Source organism: Vigna unguiculata, chromosome 6, assembly GCF_037176805.1.
Source record: "Vigna unguiculata cultivar grain cowpea cultivar isolate G323 ecotype 2 chromosome 6, ASM3717680v1, whole genome shotgun sequence".
Taxonomy (NCBI): domain Eukaryota; kingdom Viridiplantae; phylum Streptophyta; class Magnoliopsida; order Fabales; family Fabaceae; genus Vigna; species Vigna unguiculata.
The window spans coordinates 42,303,067-42,323,588 of NC_140797.1; the positions used below are offsets into that span (position 1 = coordinate 42,303,067).

General features: G+C 33.6%; 3 protein-coding genes across 3 annotated transcripts; all 3 read left to right on the forward strand.

Moving 5' to 3' along the window:
• Positions 1–3,005: 3,005 nt before the first annotated feature.
• LOC114188688 (sodium/hydrogen exchanger 6-like) lies at positions 3,006–11,368 on the forward strand. Its single transcript, XM_028077284.2, has 22 exons — positions 3,006–3,338; positions 3,417–3,468; positions 3,554–3,613; positions 3,724–3,748; positions 3,940–4,025; positions 5,002–5,113; positions 6,327–6,389; positions 6,548–6,567; positions 6,654–6,748; positions 6,885–6,913; positions 7,011–7,042; positions 7,143–7,190; positions 7,289–7,349; positions 7,827–7,924; positions 8,017–8,092; positions 8,205–8,224; positions 8,402–8,499; positions 8,639–8,748; positions 9,075–9,176; positions 10,001–10,098; positions 10,184–10,263; positions 10,807–11,368. The coding sequence occupies exons 1-22, from the start codon at positions 3,155–3,157 to the stop codon at positions 10,857–10,859; spliced, it is 1,602 nt and encodes a 533-aa protein (XP_027933085.2). The 5' UTR covers positions 3,006–3,154; the 3' UTR covers positions 10,860–11,368.
• A 1,012-nt stretch (positions 11,369–12,380) lies between these two features.
• On the forward strand, positions 12,381–16,141 carry LOC114187504 (protein ENDOSPERM DEFECTIVE 1-like). The gene is made up of 6 exons (XM_028075766.2): positions 12,381–13,499; positions 14,266–14,385; positions 14,708–14,824; positions 14,947–15,036; positions 15,493–15,600; positions 15,707–16,141. The coding sequence occupies exons 1-6, from the start codon at positions 12,543–12,545 to the stop codon at positions 15,779–15,781; spliced, it is 1,467 nt and encodes a 488-aa protein (XP_027931567.2). The 5' UTR covers positions 12,381–12,542; the 3' UTR covers positions 15,782–16,141.
• A 956-nt stretch (positions 16,142–17,097) lies between these two features.
• LOC114188849 (uncharacterized) lies at positions 17,098–19,861 on the forward strand. The gene is made up of 4 exons (XM_028077507.2): positions 17,098–17,385; positions 17,480–17,615; positions 17,713–17,880; positions 18,791–19,861. Exons 1-4 carry the CDS (start codon positions 17,198–17,200, stop codon positions 19,721–19,723), a joined length of 1,425 nt encoding a protein of 474 aa, XP_027933308.2. The 5' UTR covers positions 17,098–17,197; the 3' UTR covers positions 19,724–19,861.
• The last annotated feature ends 661 nt before the right edge of the window (positions 19,862–20,522 follow it).

A 20,522-nucleotide genomic window follows, 5' to 3' on the forward strand; every position in this document is an offset into this window, starting at 1 on the left:
CAAAATTTAACTAAAGAATCAAATTTTATTAAAACATGAAAGATTTAGTTATTATCATGATAATTAAATTTGATTTAAGAGAGAGAGATTTAATTACCAAGTAAGTGAAGAAGACTTAATGTGATAATCAAATTTTGTTTAAATTTGAATGAAAAAAAATTAATTATTAAATAAATCCGAGATTTAACGTGAGAATTAAATAACTTTAAAAAAAATTGTGATCGGTGTTTGTATGAAATTGTGGATATAAAAAAAATATAAATATAAAAAGTAATATAAAGTCCACTAGAAAAAACATAAACTGCGTATTTGTGGAAGAAAGAGCAAGCACAAATAGGAACTCCCCAAAATGCTATCCATCGGTCCATACAAGCATCAATCCTGATATCAAACAATAACAATAAGTATAAATTTTAATCACAAAGTCACACACCCCTGTATCAATTTATTATATGAATGCCTTGCCATTTTGAGACATGTCTTGGAGTAAGCATATGTAAAAAGGATGTCATCCATATTTGACTATATCATATTCAAACCATGATGCTGGTGCAAGCATGATCCGATATATATATATATATATATATATATATATATATATATATATATATATATATATATATATATATGTATATATGTATACATATATGTATATATGTATATATATATATATATATATATATGTATACATATATACATATATATATATGTATATATATATACATATATATATATATATATATATGTATATATATATATATGTATATATATATATATGTATATATATATATACATATATATATATATATATATGTATATATATATACATATATATATATACATATATATATATATATGTATATATATATATACATATATATATATGTACACATATATATATATATATATGTATATATATATATATACATATGTGTATATATATATATATATTACCACAACAAATCCATTCTCTTATAAAAAAAGTTGTTTGACACCATTTGATGATCATTTGACAACTTATATAGGGATAAAATAATTTTAACAAAAGTTCACTTTTATACTTTAAAAAAAAAAGTAAATAGTTATAGAACTGTCAAAATGGGTAATCCGTCCCGACCCGGCTCAACCCACTATGAATAGATGATTTAGTGAGCCAACCCAACCCGGCTCACTTTTGAGCGAGCCAAAAAATTTCAAACCCGGTCCGGCCCACCACGAGTTGACGAATTAAATGGGTTGACTCACGGGTTCACTTAATTAAAAAAAATATAATTTTTTTTTCAATCAAAATTAAATTATAATTCTAATTAAAATCTAAATAAACTTTAATATAATCCAAATACAAAATAAAAAAAATACAACCCATTTGTAAAAATTTCAACCCAATCCGATTCGAACTTATGGTGAACCGAATTAACTTGCGAGTTCCAACCCATTTTGATAATTCTAAATAGTTATAAGAAATAGCGTCAAATAATAATAAAAAAAAATAGTGTCAAAATACCGTGTGCTTCTCTTATACTATCAAAGCCAAAATGCATCAATCCTGCAGAAGCCCATAAACTCATAAACTGCATCCATCCAAATCCATGTTCAAACAAAATACAAAATACCAACGCGATGATCAATGCATTCAAACCATAAACAACATCAAATTAAATCAAACAGAGTTCAGGTTATACAATTTCTTCAACGCCAGAATTTCAATCATCAATTCCAAACTAATCCATAGCCTCATCATGTCAATTTGGTTCCAACAGCCTATGACCCGAAACAAAGAAGTACTATGAACAATTACAATATTTTTTTCTCGCACAGGTACAAACAAAGAAACAATGAAATACATCTAAAATGTCAGAAAAACAATTAAGATGACACGTGTATGTAGAATAAACATAGGTAACTTAAGTATTTTATACACATAGGTGAGTAAATGATGAAAAAACCAATCAAATGATCAAGTGTCCAAATAATAAGTATGAGCAATTTAAGTTTTTTTTAGTACTTTATTTTCTTTTCTTAGTTATATATATAGTTGATTTAGATATTCATTATGAAGTTTCATTTTTCTCAGTCAAAATTGTAAAATTTGATGAATACAATCAAACACAATATTCAATTTTCAACATCACTTTGTATTTAATTTTGGCTAAATTTTTTTATAAAATAAATTTAATCTATATACATAGTATATATATTGAAAATGTAAACTTTAAATATTTGGTTTTATAACAATAATATATATTAAATTTATTTACTTTTAGAATGACAATTTCTAAACTTAAAACACGTCTTATTAATTAACAGAGCAAAACTTCCACAATCAAATTACATGCCAATTAAACAATCAACCTCACGCAAAAAGAAGAAAAAAACATTTCTTATCTTAAATAAAGTTGTTAAGATAGAAAGTAGAAACACTTTTATTTTGTCACTAGTACTGTGAGGAAAAGTCAAGAGTGCACTTTTTATGGTTACGTGACTCAGCACGCGAAATGGGACAGACAAAAACGAAACATTGACTCGCCTGTGTTTTATAATAGGAAAGAATGTTTAATATGCATAACTAATTACAAATATCTTTGCATTATTAATTAATTAAATAAAAACTATTTCACGTAATATTATTTATTACTATTTTCATTAGAAACAGTGTTAGATTCAAATATATATAATATATTATATATTATATAGTGTTTTTAGAAGGTGAAATCGTTAATATGTGTGGGGAGAAATTGTTGGACGGTTAATTAGTAATGTGAAAAAAAGGTTGACAAGCCAAAAACTAATGTAAAACAAATTTAGTTATAAAAAATATTATGATATGAATAAATTTATACTCATTAATTTTTAAAAAATTATCGTAAGGGGTGAATAATTTATATTTAGAGTTTTATTTACCATTTTCTTATTGAACAGCACCATAAAAAAATATTATAGTTAAATTGTGTGTACATTTTTTTTTTTACTATTATTTATTGGTTTCGTGCGGAGGCGGAGTCCAAGAGGTAAGAAGAGTGGAGAAAAGAAATTGGAAGAGAGAATCTGATCAGAACAGAGTTGTTGAGAGAACCGCGTTCTGTTCTGATTCGCCAAGAATTCAGCGATCCAAACGCAATCGGAAGCAATCGGTTAATTGCTTCCGGCAAGGACAATGGCTTCGGAGATTGAAATTTCTCCGGCCGACGCTCGCAAGGCTCCCGGCAAGGAGCAGCAAGCGGCCGGCGTCGGAATCCTTCTGCAGATCATGATGCTCGTCCTGTCTTTCGTCCTCGGCCACGTTCTCCGTCGCAAGAAGGTTTACATCATCCCCGAAGCCAGTGCTTCTCTTCTCATAGGTACCTTCCCTTCCCTTTCTTCAACCTGTTTTTTTTTCTTTGTCCCCTTTTTTTAACCTAACAACTTTTACTCTCCAGGGTTAATTGTTGGCATTCTAGCAAACATTTCGAACACCGAGACTAGTATCAGGTTATTTTCACCGATAATAAACTCCGTTGTTGGTTCTTTGAGTTTATTTTCTGGAGCTGACATTTGGAATGTGAAATTTGTACAGGGCGTGGTTCAATTTTCACGAGGAGTTTTTCTTCCTGTTCCTGCTACCTCCTATCATATTATATCCTCTGATAGATACCGTTATTGTTTTTTTTCCCTCGAAATTTTAGTTATTTGTTTTATTCATGTATTGTGGTTACCCTATGTCGTGTTTTTCTTGACTCCTCGTACTCAGTCCGGGTTCAGTCTCGCACCTGTGAGTTCCTCCACTGTGGTCTTTTGTCTACAAAGCTAGAACATCTTTTGAGAATTTGTTTACTGAAAAAGAATCGCTCTATATGTTCAGTAGAGAAGCTCTCAGAAACTCTTTTAGCCTGTACCCAAACGGGTCTTCTGATCTCTAAAGACAAGCCTTTTGATTTAGTGTTAATGGTTATTCATTTGCAGAAACCCTTTTTCTCGAATTTTGGAGCAATAGTCACATTTGCTATATTCGGCACCTTTATAGCTTCAATTGTTACGGGTATCTTGGTGTAAGTTTTTTTACCTCTCTTTTAGTGTAACTGATACGCGTTCTTATTAGGTTAATCTGTAGAAGTTCTTTTATATAAGTTCTCTTGGTTTTTTTTTTCTTAGAACTTTTTATGGTGAAACTCATCCAGGCATACCTTTATCAATCTTGAATCTTGGATAGTGGTCTTTATCAACTAACTTTGAAAATGCTATAGAGAGATAAAGGGAAGCAGGATGACCACCATTTAAATGTTATGAAGGTTTTAAATTGTGGTCATGTTAGTGGTAGGATTTTCGCTGCAATCCTTGATATTGTGGTATATTGTTGACAAATGCGGTCAATGCAGTCATAATTGTGGTAGCACTAATCCTAAGAATTTTGCCCTTGAGGCTGAAATTGCAATTGCAGGTTTTAAACCTTAGTTAGAATGCATATTAAATATCGTATTCTACTTAAAGAAATTCATGATAAAGAATAGCTCACAAGTTAAAACACAATTACCATCACTGTTGAACCAATAAAAATATGATAGTGATGTCAAAAAATGAAACATGGTAGTGAAAATAATGGAAAATGAATATAGCAAATTAGATAATAATAATTATCCTAATGTGAGCTGGGAAGGAGAAGAAAAAATAACACGTGAAAAAGAAGTCTTTTAAAATGTTTAGGAACAGAGGTAAAAACAAAGGTTACTTTTTGGAGCAATATTGTACCTGTAAACCCCCCACAAATGGTGTTCAAGGGTAACAATGGGTTTTTTGAAGGCTGTATCATGGTAGTTCTGCTATCCCGCAGAAAAATCCATTTTTTCCAGTATCGGGGCCACAATGGCCGCCGTTGAAAATCACTCTAATATTTGAATCTCACAGCGGTTGAGGGCACCTCCTCTCCATTCCACTATTCTACTATAGTGCAGCCATAGTGTGCTATTGATTGTATTGTATGAGGAATTTTTTCAGTTAATTGCTAATTATTTTTCCTCTACGCTGCAGTTATCTTGGTGGTTTGCTCTTTCTAATGTATAGGCTACCTCTCGTAGAGTGCCTGATGTTTGGTGCTCTTATATCAGCTACCGATCCTGTAACTGTTTTGTCCATATTCCAGGTGATTTTCCTCTTTATTTTGTAATTCGTCCGTTTATACCTGTAGTCTGTTAGTCCATTAGCATGTTTCAATATATCCTAGTTTGTGATCCATAAGGCTCTTTAATTTAATCCAGTATGCATGTCCAATACAAAAGGCAGCAGAACGTCAATAACCTGGGTTGATTAGCTTTCCCTCCTATGTCTGCTTTTTTTGCCCATGTTTCTACATTTTTCACACAAGTTCAAATATTGGTTTAGATTATCATAACATTTAGTATAATGACAGATAAATTATGAATCACAAAAGATATCAGTATATAGCATATTTTCATCAATAGTATGTAGCAGGAAAATAACATGAAGCCTAAGTGAGGAAAATTTAAAACCTTACAAATCTATAATATTCTACACCATCAACTCATCAAAAACTGGATGAAGTGGCCAATTTATGAATCACATTAGGGATTTGTACCATAGTTATCACCCTGAGATTGCGGTTCGTAAAAGCAAGAGTGGGATGACCTCCATTATATATATATATATATATATATATATATGTATATATTATAAGACGAACTAAATAATTTATACTACAGTTATATGTAATAATCAAAACCACCAAATAAAAGAAATTCAGGATAAACCATTATTAAAGTTTACACTCACAAAATCACCATCAATCTAGGGCCAGTAAAAAATTGGCAGAAATTAAGGTCAAAACAGTGGTAAATTGTGGAATGTTTTACCTCCAAGAAACCACCCCAAACAATGATGTTTGAGGCAATGCTGTTAAATGGCAGCACCATGGCCACCATGGTGGAATGGGTGTGGTGAATTCTTTGCCAACTGCCGCAGGCAATTTGTGAAGGGAGGTCTGTTTCAGCAGTGCCATAGGCTGCTGCAATGGTATCTTTATATGGCGGAATTTCGCTGTTCTGTCATCCACCTTTGATAGTTCTAGGGGTAATGCCTTTAAACCTTTATCATGGTAGTGCTGCTATATATATCTTGTAAAAGCTTGCTACTTCGGCCGCTATTTGAGGCCCATAGTGGCCTAGGCCCACTCCACTTTCCTGTTAGAGCTTGCTATTGACCACTAAACATTGGGCTCTCCTATTTTCTTAGGTCATCTTCTGTTTTCGTTCGTAATAATTCTGACTGTATGCACAATAAATCTATATCATATGATATATATAATTTCTAACTTGGAACTTCACCTTTGTTATTTGCAGGAGCTGGGCACTGATGTCAATCTATATGCCTTGGTTTTTGGGGAATCCGTTTTGAATGATGCAGTAAGTTCCTGTTGCTAGAGAATATACATTTTTTTTTGCTGCAGTGCAGATATTGTTAAAGATAGATAATGCTAATCCGCTGATCTTTTCCATTATTTTTGTAACGAATTATTTGTTATTTCTTTTTGTGGTAACCCTCCCTCTTGTGTTATGGGCAGATGGCAATTTCTTTGTACAGGTATTTGAACTTCTGAAGTATATGGCTTTTATCTGAAGTACCAATATCATTAAGGTTCACTTTTAACTTAAGCACGTACTTTGCAGGACCATGTCATCTGTTAAAGCTCATCCATCTGGACAAAATTTATTCATGGTGGTTGTTCGGTTTTTGGAGACTTTTGTAGGGTCAATGTCAGCAGGTTGGTCTTTATAAAATGTTCTGTTTTGGTTGTGGTTCAGGGGAGTGGGGGGACCTCACAAAGGGCTAGTTTTATTTTGTTAACTTTGCATCATAGATGCTAATCCTTAGTTGTGATTCATTTGGTGATTTTGCAGGTGTCGGTGTTGGATTTATATCTGCTTTGATATCCTTTGAAATCCATTATTGTCCTATATATTTGTAGTAGAAATTTTTTCAGATTTAAAAGTAAAAATATATTGTGAAACCTTGACTACCAGAACCTATTTAAGTATGCAGGATTAGATATTGACAAGTAAGTATTTTATATTAGTTTTCAACGGGAAGATTTGTTGTTTGATGATTACATCATGTTTGGAATAAACTGATTAGAAGAATTTTATGGTTCCATCCAGCCTTCAAAACTTGGAGAGCTGTCTATTTGTCCTTTTCCCATATTTCTCGTAAGATGTCTTCTTGGATCATTTGTTCATACTTTTCATACAATTTTCTCAACTTTCACTCATGATGTAAGTCAATACAAAAATATTTTCATTTTTAGGTACATGCTTGCTGAAGGCCTTGGTCTCTCTGGTATTGTTTCAATACTGTTCACTGGAATAGTAAGTGCATATTATTTACACACACATTCGAGGAGGGATTAAATTACACTGGTCACCAAATATTGCACCGTTAATAATTTTATATATAATGTGAATTTTGTCAATCCAAGCTTTAAATTATAATTTAATATCATTGTGATTATTATGTGTAATTTTGTTAACATTGAACCACAATAACAAGACAATTAAATTATTAATATTTTAGTATATTTTGAAAATCACTTCAATCTTAATCTATATAAAAGATGCATCAAGCAATTTTAGATTAATATGAAGTTTTGTATATATGATCTATGTGATAGAAACTTTCAATCTAACAATGACTTTTAAAAAAAATATGATCCAAGCGCAAGATATTGAACAGTGTAACATTTGACATAACTTACATGGTGTAATTTGATCCACACACCACACACATATTCTGTGTTTCATGTCCATTTAATACATCTTTATGAGTATTCTTGTGTTTTGTTTTAGGTCATGAAGCATTATACGTATTCCAATTTGTCACAAAGTTCTCAAAGATTTGCTTCAGCCTTTTTCGAGTTGATATCATCTTTAGCTGAAACATTTGTGTAAGGAGAATTTCATTTGTGTTTCTTACCCTGTGGTGTTTAGACATTTCCTCTGAATGATATGTGCACACCTTTTGTCTTATGTTGTACAGATTTATATACATGGGCTTTGATATTGCTATGGAGCAACATAGCTGGTCACATGTTGGATTTATATTCTTCTCCATTGTATCCTTTTTGGCCCACAAATTGGAAGTGTAGTGATATGTTAGTTATATCACCTTAGGGTTTTATTCTTTTGTCGGTGCTTCTTCCTTAACCCATATAATAACCACTTCAGATATTTATCGGAATTGCAAGGTATTTAATTTATACTGATTGATATCATTTTATGTTTTTGATTACTGTGACACATGCTCATTTCTGGCATTTTGGATAGTTTCTCTACAGCAATGATTTGTATGCATTTTAAGCATATTTATACTTTTGCATTTCTCTTAGAAGTTGTAAATTATATTCTTGGGTTGCTACGTGCAGGGCTGCAAATGTCTTTTCTTGTGCTTATTTGGTCAATCTGGTTAGACCCAGTCATCGAAAGATACCTCCAAAACATCAGAGGGCGCTTTGGTACAGTGGTAAGAAATTGAATAACACATAAATCATGTAATTTACTGTGAAAGGTTGATTAATTCTGTCTATGAAATGAACCGCTTCCTGCCTCTGGCATATTCTATAATGTCATGCCTAAGTTGTTTACCTTGTGCATGTGAATAGGACTTCGAGGAGCAATGGCTTTTGCGCTTGCTCTGCAATCCGTTCATGATCTTCCAGAAGGACATGGACAGACCATCTTTACTGCAACTACTGCTATAGTTGTCTTGACGGTAGGCACACTCTTGTCCATCCACTAAACTAATTACTGTAAAAAATAAATATGGCGGTAGTGTAAGGTACTTGACCATGTTGTACATCGTGTACATTATAAATATTATTTGCATACACAGTGCCTATAAGGGCAAAAACTGAGTGTAGGGAAGATAAGAATGTGAGGTGGATGAGTAATATAAGATCAGTGACGTGTTGTTAAAGGTTGGTCCTATTCATTTAATTTTCATATTCGGGTTATTAGTAGCTAGGTAACTTTTATCCCCAGCTTTTTTTAATTCCCATCCCTGAGCAGTAATTTCAACACCAAACATTATTTTTTCAGGTATTGCTAATTGGTGGTTCGACAGGTACCATGCTGGAAGCTCTAGATGTTGTAGGTGGTGATGATGATAGCCCTTTGTCTTCTTCAATTGGTACTATCACAGTAAGTTTTACAACAAATAATACCATTTAAGACATTGTTTTTTGTGTATTCTTACGTCTTTTACCCTGAAGTTTGCATTTGGAAGCATCACACATCGCTATTAGGAAGATGAAAGACTAGATAGTAGCTGGGCTTTATGACTTAACAGTCAGTCATGCATATATCATTTTGGTTTAGTCATTTAGTGAAGTTATGTAGGATGAGAGGGTCTTTTGCTTTCTTAATTAGCAGAAACATGCAGGAAGGGAATTCTTCTTGACTATTAAGATTTGGGTGGATCTAGTTTATAGCTATGTATAAAATTAACTTTTCCCTTTTGGGAGGACAACTTTCTTTTGGTAGAAATAATATGCTACATTTGGTACAGAAAGAAGTGGAAGCATGCATTGAAATTATGATTATTTATGAATGACTTTCGTCCAAAATAGAAGTTATTGACCACTCGATTGTGGAGAGAGACTAAAAAGAAACTCCTAGCCTATGAAGTAGAGGGTAAAGATCTCCCTGGCTGATGGAATTCTACTTGCCAAGCATGCCCAACCAAGTAGCAAGTGTTTGGTTTAATTATCCCATGCTAAACTGATGGCTGGGCAAATCATGCTTCATGTCACTTGCAAAGTTCTTATTGTGTGTGATTTTAATTTTAAGTCTCCATGTCCTGTAATGATTTTTTAATATCAAATTGTTTGTTTTATTACAAAATTAGATCACTGAATTCTGACAGTCCCAAAATGACTCTGACAATGGATAATATTTAACTGAATGAATCTACTTATTTAATTGATTCTCTTTCAAATAATGTATTTTGGTTTTTTTTTTGCAAGAATTTTGATGGAAACAATGGTTATATTGCTCCTCCTTACAATGAAGAGTCATCTTCAGGGAACAAAATCAAGATGAAGCTAAAAGAATTCCACAAGAGGTATTGCATATGTTCTGAAACTGCAAATATGGCTAGGTATGTAATGATATTGCCAGTCTAATTTCTCTCTGCTTCTTCATTGCAGTGCTGCATCCTTTACAGCATTTGATAAAAACTACCTGACCCCATTCTTTACAACTCAAAATGGAGATGAAGATGATGAAGGTAAGTTTTATGGAAAATTGTCATTCTCACTGAAATATTAATGAAGTAAATAGGAGGAATAGGAAGCAAGGATATGACCTAGACATGGGTATATGATAGGTTTTGAAAATCATATGACAACACGTGGCTTAGATATTACATATAAAATTGCTAATAAAAAAATATTACATATAAAGTTAATAAATATTAAATTGGGAGAACTTTTATGTTTAAAAATGATTATGAATTTGTACAGTTTTGTTTAATTATTGTGGAATTCCAATTTCTATCAGTATATATATGTTTAAAAAGTATAAGTAAGTTAGTGTAAAAAAAAAAGTAAAAGTAAATTCTTTTTTATAGGATGAGTCTACAAGTATGTAGAGTAGTTGTGATACGGCTAGAAGTGTTTGTACATCCTTAGGTTGAGTATTCAGTATAGTTTGTATTTAGAAGTGTTTAAAATAATTATTTTTTCTTAAGGTAACGAGTATTTTAGGTGTGAAGTAATTTTGTTTTGACATTAACTATATTCCCGCAATTTGTTATTCTTGATTTTGACAGCCGAGCCTTTTACTTCTACAAGATCGGGATTTCATGAGCAGAACCGCTATTAGACATGATTCCTTCCAGACAACATACTGCATGCGATTTTGTACATAATTTCCGTCACGCAATTTATAGATAGCTCGTAGGAATTGACACGATACAGGGATCTAATTTACCTCCTACATTATTCCAAGTTGTACGATTGAGAATGTGAAATCTCATTAGGTTGGAGTTTGGACAACATCATCTCGGCAGATGTAGCTAGCATATTCCTCTGCCATGAAGTTGGAGGTTTATAATTTGGATCTCACCCACCACACATGCATTTATACAGGTTTTCTTACTTAGAGAAAATTCGTGTTCACCCCACCATTGTGACAGTGAAATTATATCATCCCAAAATGAATACAGTCATGGAAAATTATACCACAAAATAAATACATCATGGACTACGGATGAGTCCTTTTACAGGTAATTTAAGAGTGGTGAATGGTAGTTGCGCAGAAGCACATTACTTGTAAATTTTCAGGACGTTGAGATGTTTATTTGTTAGTAGAGTGTCATTTTAAATCTTAAATGCTTTTCATTTTGTTAAATTTAGTTAAAAGGGACGATTTATAATGAAGTAGTTATGTTTTGAATGTTTTTACTGCACAAGTTTTACTCAAGCGAAGTGGCAGACTCGAGCAATTTAACTTCAGAATTGATTTTGGAACAAAAATTTCGGTGTAACAAAGACCAAACTAGAACTAAATAAACTACTCAAGGAAAGAATAACCAAACACATTCAGTCACATTGTTACGTTCTAGTATTGGTTTAAAAAAAGTCATTATTAGAACAACTTTATTACATTTTTACTGATTTCATTTTTAATAAATAATATACCCGAAATTTTATCATAATTTATTACTTAAAATGTATATAGTTATTGTAATATTTGAAAAATTAGTATTATTTTCATCTTGTATTTCATAAAAAAAAAAAGTTTAGTTTTAGCTTTTTTTAAAAAAAATTCTTAAAAACTACAAAAGAATATTGATATATGGAGTATAAAAAAGATAGAATAAAAATATAATTTTAGAGGGAAGAAATCATAAATTTGTTAAGTAAAATAAAATTCACTAATGATTTACATTTATTTGCTTTTCAACTAATGATGGAAGGCAGCTCTTAAGCTATATCATAAGTTTTTCTTTCCAGGTCAAAGCCAAAAGTTTCATCTCTCTAAAGTCACCTTATTCAATAACTACAACAGTAAATTAAAAAAAAAAAAATAGTAAAAAGTCTTATATTTTATTCTTCTACAAGATAAAATGACCACAATTATACCTCATACCGTGCATCGAATTTTCCTTTTTTTATTCGTTATCCAATTGACACGAACATGAACAACCTTGTTTTATAAATGAACCAAAGGCTAGCCATAGCAGCAATCAGAAAGGCTCCTATCCCAAATACAAATAAATATGTTTGACGAGAAACAAGTGGCATTATTTATTACCCATTACGAAACAACAACACACAACCAAAACTAACATAAAAAAGAAAAAAAAAAAAAAAACTCTTTATCGATATTTGAAATTAGAACCGTTACAACGTAAACACACATCCCCAACGGCTACTTCTCCTTCCATTCCAACCCAAACCCTTCCTTCTTCTCCCCCAATCACTCAAAACTTCTCCTCATCTCTTTCACACCCACCACTGTTCCCTCCCCTAAGTCTCCATTCTCATCCATTTGGGGTTTCCCATGGTGCAGGTTCAGATCATGCAAGAGGACAACCCTGATCTCACCGCCCCTCCGCTCCCTCCTCCGCCTCCCCACCAGCGCCGCCCGAGGGTCCGAGAGGTCAGCTCCCGGTTCATGTCCCCCGCCGTGCAGCGCCGCCCGCGGACAGATCCCGATTCCGCCGCGGCCGACGAGAACTCCGAAACCCCATTTCCAATGGGATGTGCCGTCTCTCAGAGAAAACAACCACAACGTTCCTTGAAGCTGTTCAAAGAGAACAACAACGGACACGAACAGGTTCTGCCACACCCTTCAAAATCGTGTTCTGGCAGAATCGGTAGCGGCAATTCCACACCTTGTGTTTCTAGGCCTGGCACTCCCACTCCCTCGGTCTACGTGTCTTCGAGGTATAGACTCTCACAACAACACCATCACCATAGTAACCATCACCATCATAGGTTTGCAAATGGCATGGCTTCAGCTGCTGAGAAATTGATGCAAGCCAGTGGACTGAATCAGGCCAAGCCTAATGCTGCTTGCTCCAGTGATGATTCTGGGGTGAACTGCAGTGTTCAGTCACTTCCTGAATTGGGGGACAGGGATATGTTGCTTCAGTCCAATTTGTCTGTGGGTGAGATAATTGGGGGTAGCAATAGTGGGGACTTGAAATTTCGCCACCCTTCGCCATTGTCACGGTCGGTTAATTTGCCTTCTTCTGGAACTGAGAAGCAGCCTCCTTCTTCAGTCTCCAAACAGCATGGGAATGGAAATCAGTTGGCTAAGTCAGGGGGGCTTAGTTTGCCTCCTGTTCCTCCTCAGAGTTTAAAGCCAGCAGTGGATGTGAGGAGAGGGAAGAAAGGGTCCGGTCATCAGGAAGATGTGCATTCCCTTAGATTGTTATATAATCGTTATTTGCAATGGAGATTTGCCAATGCCAAAGGGCACACCACGATGAAGGCTCAGCAAGTAGAAAGCCAGGTTAGTCACCCTTTCACTTTCTTACTTGCCAGTAAATTACAAATGTTACCGTGGTAGTGATGGTACAACAGAAAATTGCAATCATCTGGCTAGGCAGTTTTTTTTATGATCATGATTCTTAGTCCAGAGGGATAGAACAAGAAGAGGATACTTGGAAGGTTGATTGATTGTGAGTTAGAAGGTGGATCACTGTTTTAGTTACACTGCAAAAACTGGACTTGGGGTAATGGGGCTTTGATTGTGCCGTGAAAGTAATTTTTTCCCCGGAGTACGTTACATCATAGCTATGAGTTTGTTTGTGGTTGTTGTGACTACTGGATGCGATTGGGTGTGATGTGTTGTTATGGCTTAGTTATAGTGAACAGCAAATAATACAAAGGAATACGTCTCTGTTTGTTTCTAGTGTATTGTAGTTCTCTTTTTTTTTTCTGTTGCAAGTAACAAAAAGCATATTCTTAAACTGTTTGCACAAGTTCAAATAAGTTTTTTCTAGTGCTCCCTTGCTGACCCGAGTCTGAACTGTCCATCACATCTTCATTTACTGAACTTTGAGTCTTGTTTTATTTCAAATTATACTTTTGCAAAATTGATATGGTCTTTTGGACAAGTATAAACTTACTTTCGAGTAGTGAGTCTTGGTATAAACTGCTCAGTATTTTCAGTTGGTTAAGATATAGCTTATTAGCTTAAAGTATGTGACTATATTGTACAATTTGATCCATTTCACTAAACTATTTGTTATTTTTCCTCTTCTTGTTCCTTGCAGAAAGTACTATATTCCCAAGCAATGAAAATATCAGAAATGCGTGAGTCTGTAAACAAGAAACGCATTGAACTGGAATTTTTGCGGAGATCAAAGACTTTGACAAGTATTCTTGAAGCACACGTAAGGCTACCAATACTTCTGAAAGCTACTTTTATAAATTTTCATTCAAGTCCCAAGAGCAATGTTTCCGGTCTGTGAAGAAAAAACAATTGTTTGTTGACCTTCCTACGTAACCAACTCATGCAATTAATATGTGTGTGTGTGTGTGCTGAAGTCGAATTAAGTAGATGATACCCATTAATTCCATAACAATGATATTTAGTCAAATGATCAAGGAGCCTTTCTTCTCCAAGTGTGCTTTATGAGTAATCATTTTAATTATATATATGTACAGTAATAATCAGTATCAGCAATTTGAATATTTCTTTGGATTAAATTACAGATTCCATATCTAGATGAGTGGTCTACTATGACGGAAGAATATTCAGTCTCGATTACTGAAACAATTCAGGCTTTAGTGAATGCCTCGGTGCAACTTCCAGTTGGTGGGAATGTTAGAGTATGATTACTAATCCCCATCTCAAGCTTGTTTGTTATCTGATGGTGTTTATTTTGTTTCTAATATGCTTATTCACTGGGAATTGTGCAAGGTCAAACTCACAAAAATATATTATGCCACAGGTTGATGTAAGAGAGGTGGGGGATGCTGTTAATTCAGCATTGAAGATGTTGGAGACAATGATTTCCAACATCCAAAGATTCGTGCCCAAGGTGAGACAAAATGAAAGAATGGAGCCTTCTCCTTACTTTTCTTACTCAGTGTTGTAGCCTAAAAGGTTGATCAGTGTCGTCAAATTTGGGCTAGTAATTAAATCGGTGAAGGTCACTTAACTGTTTATTGGTTAAATTGTGGTTGAATGTGCAAGAATAAAATATAGATTTAATTTATGTAATATAGCAAGCAATAAATTGATATAAATATTAAGAAAACTAAGTAAAATTTCCATATGTAATGACTGTATATAGGGTTGTGGACCAATTAAGTGTTTGGTTTTCCATTCAGTTTGTCGAACTGACCAATTTGAACCACTTTTAATAACCATATAGGGTTTAAAAGGTGAGGTTCTCTAAAAATTCAGTTGAAGAAAAATACACTTGAGAATGTCCAGTTAAGTTAAATTGCACATAATGCATGTTGCACTGACAATAAAACTATGTCAAACTCAGGCAGAAGAAATAGATATTTCTATTTCAGAATTAGCCAGAATTGCCGGAGGGGAAAAAGCACTTGTTGGAGAATGTGGAGATTTATTGTCAAAGACATACAAATCACAGGTTTGTCCTGCTCTAGTAATGGTTGAGTTCTACCGTGATGTTTATGTTTCTGCAGAGGACTGTTTATCTCCTGCAGTTTATTTCATATCTTGAAGCCAATTTTCAGGTGGAGGAGTGCTGCTTAAGGAGTCAACAAATACAATTGCATTCATTTTACCTTGAGAATAGGAACAAAGAATAAGAACCAACAACTGATAACACATCTAATGTTAGTTGTGGAAGTCCTATCCACATCTAATGTTTGATAGCTGATGAAGGAGCATCAACAGTACAAGACCTGCGGATTCATATATGTGTTCACATTCTTTTTCCATTAGTTGAGAAAAGAGGGAAGAGAGGAACATGATCATATGATCATACGTAAAATTTGTTTTGGGTTGTTGTCTCAACTCTCAAGAAGTTCCACAACCATTGTATTGTTATCAATATAAACCTCCCTAGTCACCATCCATCTCTTCCCCATTTCACACTCATTGGATGTCAATAATAGTAATAGGACACTTTGTCCTTGAATGAATGAAATGTTTGCAGATTGGTGTTCTTTCCTTTTTTCAGCTAAAACCTCATTCATACACATGAATCATCATGATCTTGGAAACCTTGTACTATATATAGTTAAGAGAGAAAATAATGTAGTTAAATTTATTTCTATCATTTTTCTATTGATTCTGTAATCAAATTTATAGTTTTTCTATTCATACACCTCTATTTTTCTTACTTCTCGATAGCAAAAACCGGAAAAATGTTAATTCATGCGTACTATTATTATTTTATATTCATAGAGAAATTTTACATAGGATAATAATAATAATAAACTAAAATAAATTAACATCAATTAATTATTGTAATTTGTACTTATTTTATATTCTTTTAATAAACGCATTATGTTGTATTTATTATTATATTTCTCATTGACTATAATATAGTAGTTATTTTCAAATCTACTACTTAGAAATTTAATTTTTGTCAAAGATAATTATATATATATATATATATATATATATATATATATATATATATATATATATTTCTTTTACTTCATAAACATTTTATCTATTCATATCAATTACAACATATAATCTATCAAATATTATTTGCATATTGCATAACATAGCTAATATCAACATTATCACTACTAAAATGCATTTTGATTCTCTTAATTTGTACAATAAGATAATAAATATTTTATTTTTTCCAAAGATAAAGTATTAATGATTATTTTTGTTTTTTTAAATACATAAACTTTTTTAAAATCGGGTAAATCTATAATATTCTTTCAAATACCATGATTTTATATCTTATAAATATTTTAAAATTCAAAGTCTCAACGGTAAAAGTCTATTAAAATAGTATTACAATATTAAACAATGTTAGTCTTTGTGATTTTTTGGCCTAAACGTATTTTGAATTTTGAGTTTAATGCTCCTCTCTTAATTGTAATTACACATAATATAATTTCGTGAATTTGTAGGCACTGAAAAAAGTACATCACCATCGCATACGATATCCACATCGTTTCGTTTTCCTTTCTTCGTTTTATAGGGTTTTACGTTGTGCTTTTGATTCTGAAATCAAATCGAAACAGTGAGAGAGAGAAATGGCGTTGAAATTTTTGAACAAGAAGGGATGGCACACAGGAAGTTTGAGGAACATAGAGAACGTGTGGAAGGCTGAACAGAAGCATGAAGCGGAGCAGAAGAAGTTGGAGGAGCTTCGCAAACAGATCCAGGAGGAGAGAGAGCGCACCGAATTTCGTCAACTTCAGGAGAAAGCAGGCCTCGTTCCGTAATTTCTCTTTCCTATTCAATTCAATCCCTAATTTTCGATTCGTTAGGGTTTTCATTTTTGATTTCTGATTTCTGATTCTGTTTGATTGCAGGCACCAGGAGAGGTTGGAATTTTTGTACGATTCGGGATTGTCCGTCGGGAAATCTTCCAATTCCGAAGGATTCAAGGCACTTGAACAGTTGCCGAAATCCGATGGGACGGATGCGCCAAGCTCCTCTGCTTCTAAGGTGTGTTGTGAACTAAGGTTTTTATTTTTATTATGGGTAGGGTTTTTGTTTGCTGTGGAGTGGTTTACTTATGATTGAATGTGTTTGTTTGCTGTAGGAGGGGGCAAGTGTGCCTGGTGCATTGTTTGAGGAAAAGCCTCAATCTGCCAATGATGCTTGGAGGAAGCTCCATTCTGATCCCTTGCTCATGATCCGCCAACGTGAGCAGGAGGCGCTCGCAAAGATAAAAAACAACCCTGTTAAGATGGCCATGATAAAGAAATCGGTAAGTCTTTTTATTCCTTTTTTTTTTTCTGTTTTGTTTAAAATGAGATGTCATTACCTGGAATTAACACTTCAAGTGTGGATTATCCTTCCCTTTAATGCCGGTTATGCTTATGCTTAAGATGTGCTATTCCTGTTTTAGAAACTGTTTGTTTCAAAGGAACTGAGGAGAGGGGGAGGCATAAGTTGCAGGGAGAGATTATGGCCTCGTAGTTTTCCCTGCCATGTACTCTGAACTTCTAACAAAACACTAGAAGGATATCTTAATTAAAAATCCACTCACATCTAGCTAAACACTATTAAACGTATGTTAATTTTAAAAGTTCCTCTCACACCTAGTGTGGATCGCATAGTAATGGACTTTCAGTTGCAATAGGAAGAAGAATCACTTGATCCATTTTCAATAATTTAATAATCCTTTGTTTTAGGGGAAAAAGAATTGCTTATTAACCATCCATTAGTTACAATAATCCATGTAATCCTTATGCAACCCCCTCCTCCCCCCTGGCCCAATTTTTGGGATTAGATTTAATATAGATGGATTGATTGGACTGTGAATAATGGATTACTTTCACCCTTGTGTGCAAACCTGTGTCCATAGCAGCTACGTAAGTGGCCATGCAACTTGAGGCTGCTGCTCTTTCGTAGTGACTTTTGCTTGTGTTTGATATGGTGTATAATTCTATGAATTTTAAGAATTGCACTGCTTTCGGCTAACTGATGTAGGCCTTTTATTTTTTTCTTCTTCTGTGATTAGCTGATTACATTTAGATTTTGAAGAATCTTTAAATTGCATTGACATGGTAGGATGATGAAAACAATTGTTATGGTTTACCTTCAGTAAGACCTTTTGTTTAATGTTGTGTCTAATTTAGGGCTTGTCTTAATAAAATGCCTGGTATTGTTGTTAGATCGAAGGAAGTGATCACAAAGAAAAAGCACATAAAAAGGAAAAGAGGAAGAAGCATCGTTCTAGTAAATCAAAGCATAGAAAACAGTCTGATTCAGAAGATGAACCTACTGAAGGGAGGAAAAGAAGGACTGATAATGGAGATATTGACAAGCATAATAAGACTCAATCTGATTCAGGGTACGAATCAGGTGAAAGAGAAAATAGAAGGAAGGATCACTACGAAGACAAAAAATACAGGGAAAGATCACCCAGCCACCAACAGAGACAGAGAAAGGGCAAAGACTACGAAGAAGGAGCTGATGACAGAAATTATGGCAGGTCCAAGTCAGAAAGGAGTGTCCATGACGCTCAATCAAATCCAGGGTATGAAAGTGATGGAGAAAAGAGAAGGAGGAATCAGTATGAAGATAGAAAATACAGAGAAAGATCACCCAGTCACCAACAGAGACAAAGAAATGACAAAGATTACAAAGAAGACGGTGGTGACAGGAATTATAATAGGTCTAAGTCAGAAAGATATGGTTCAGAAGATAAGTCGAATATAGATGGTCCTAAAAGCGGAGGTGGGCGATTTTCTGAAACAAGCTCCAATAGATATTCAGGTTCTTCACATGAACGTGGATACAAACGCAGAAACGTGGCTCCTAAGCTTTCAGAGGAAGAGCGAGCTGCCAAACTTAAGCAGATGCAATTGGCTGCCGAAGTGCATGAAGAGCAGAGATGGAAACGTATAAAGAAGGCCGAGGAGTCTGATGCACGTGAAGTAGTCCAGAATAATAACGCTGGCGGCAAGAATTTCTTGGACAGTACTCAGAAAAGTGTGTATGGTGCAGGGGAAGGGGGAAGTGCATCAATAGCTGAGAGTGTTCGTCGTCGGACATATTATTCTCAAGGAAGGTCCGGTGGTGAAGGCAATGCATTTCGGCGATGAATTCTTCACAATGTTACTCATCTCCCGCATGTGCTTTTCTTTCTTGATTCCTTTGCTGTATAATATGTGAAAACCTGTTTAATTTCAATTAGATAATATATCAAGAATTCATAGTTCACTCTTTCGTGATTCCAAGTATCTAATGTTTCCCCTGTGATTTAAGATATTCATTTGGTGATTGGAAATATTTAAAGGTATGTTACGCGTACTATAATTTTATTATTATTCTCATTAATTATGATATATTCGAGACATTATATAAACAAATTATATCAACTATTAAGTTCAAAATAAGTTTTCAATTTATAGTTTAAAAACTTAACTAAATTTAAAAGACTGACTTTCAATATGCTTCCATTCCAAATAACTTATTGATTTAATTTTAGGTTTAGTACTACTTTTATTTCACTTTTTTTTTTTTTCATATAGGCTTCATATTGGATAAAAGGAGTTAATAGAGTTATTTGCTTTAAATTGGTGTTAACAACACTATAATGTAAATGACATTTGAAAGTGAGGAGTTGATGTTATTTATATTTTCTCATTGTCGCTCTCTAAATGATGTGAATGTGTAAATCACATATGACATGGAAGGGTTGATGTTAAGGGTTGGTATCATGTTTGTATAACTCAATCACATCGAAAAACACTGCCATACTATTACTTTCTATATGCATTGAGTCCAAATAAATTGAAGAACTATATTAAACAATTCCGACCAATACTTAGATCAGAAAATCATTATAATATTTTGAATAATTTATTTTTAATTCTGCATTTCTGTTAGATTATATTTTAT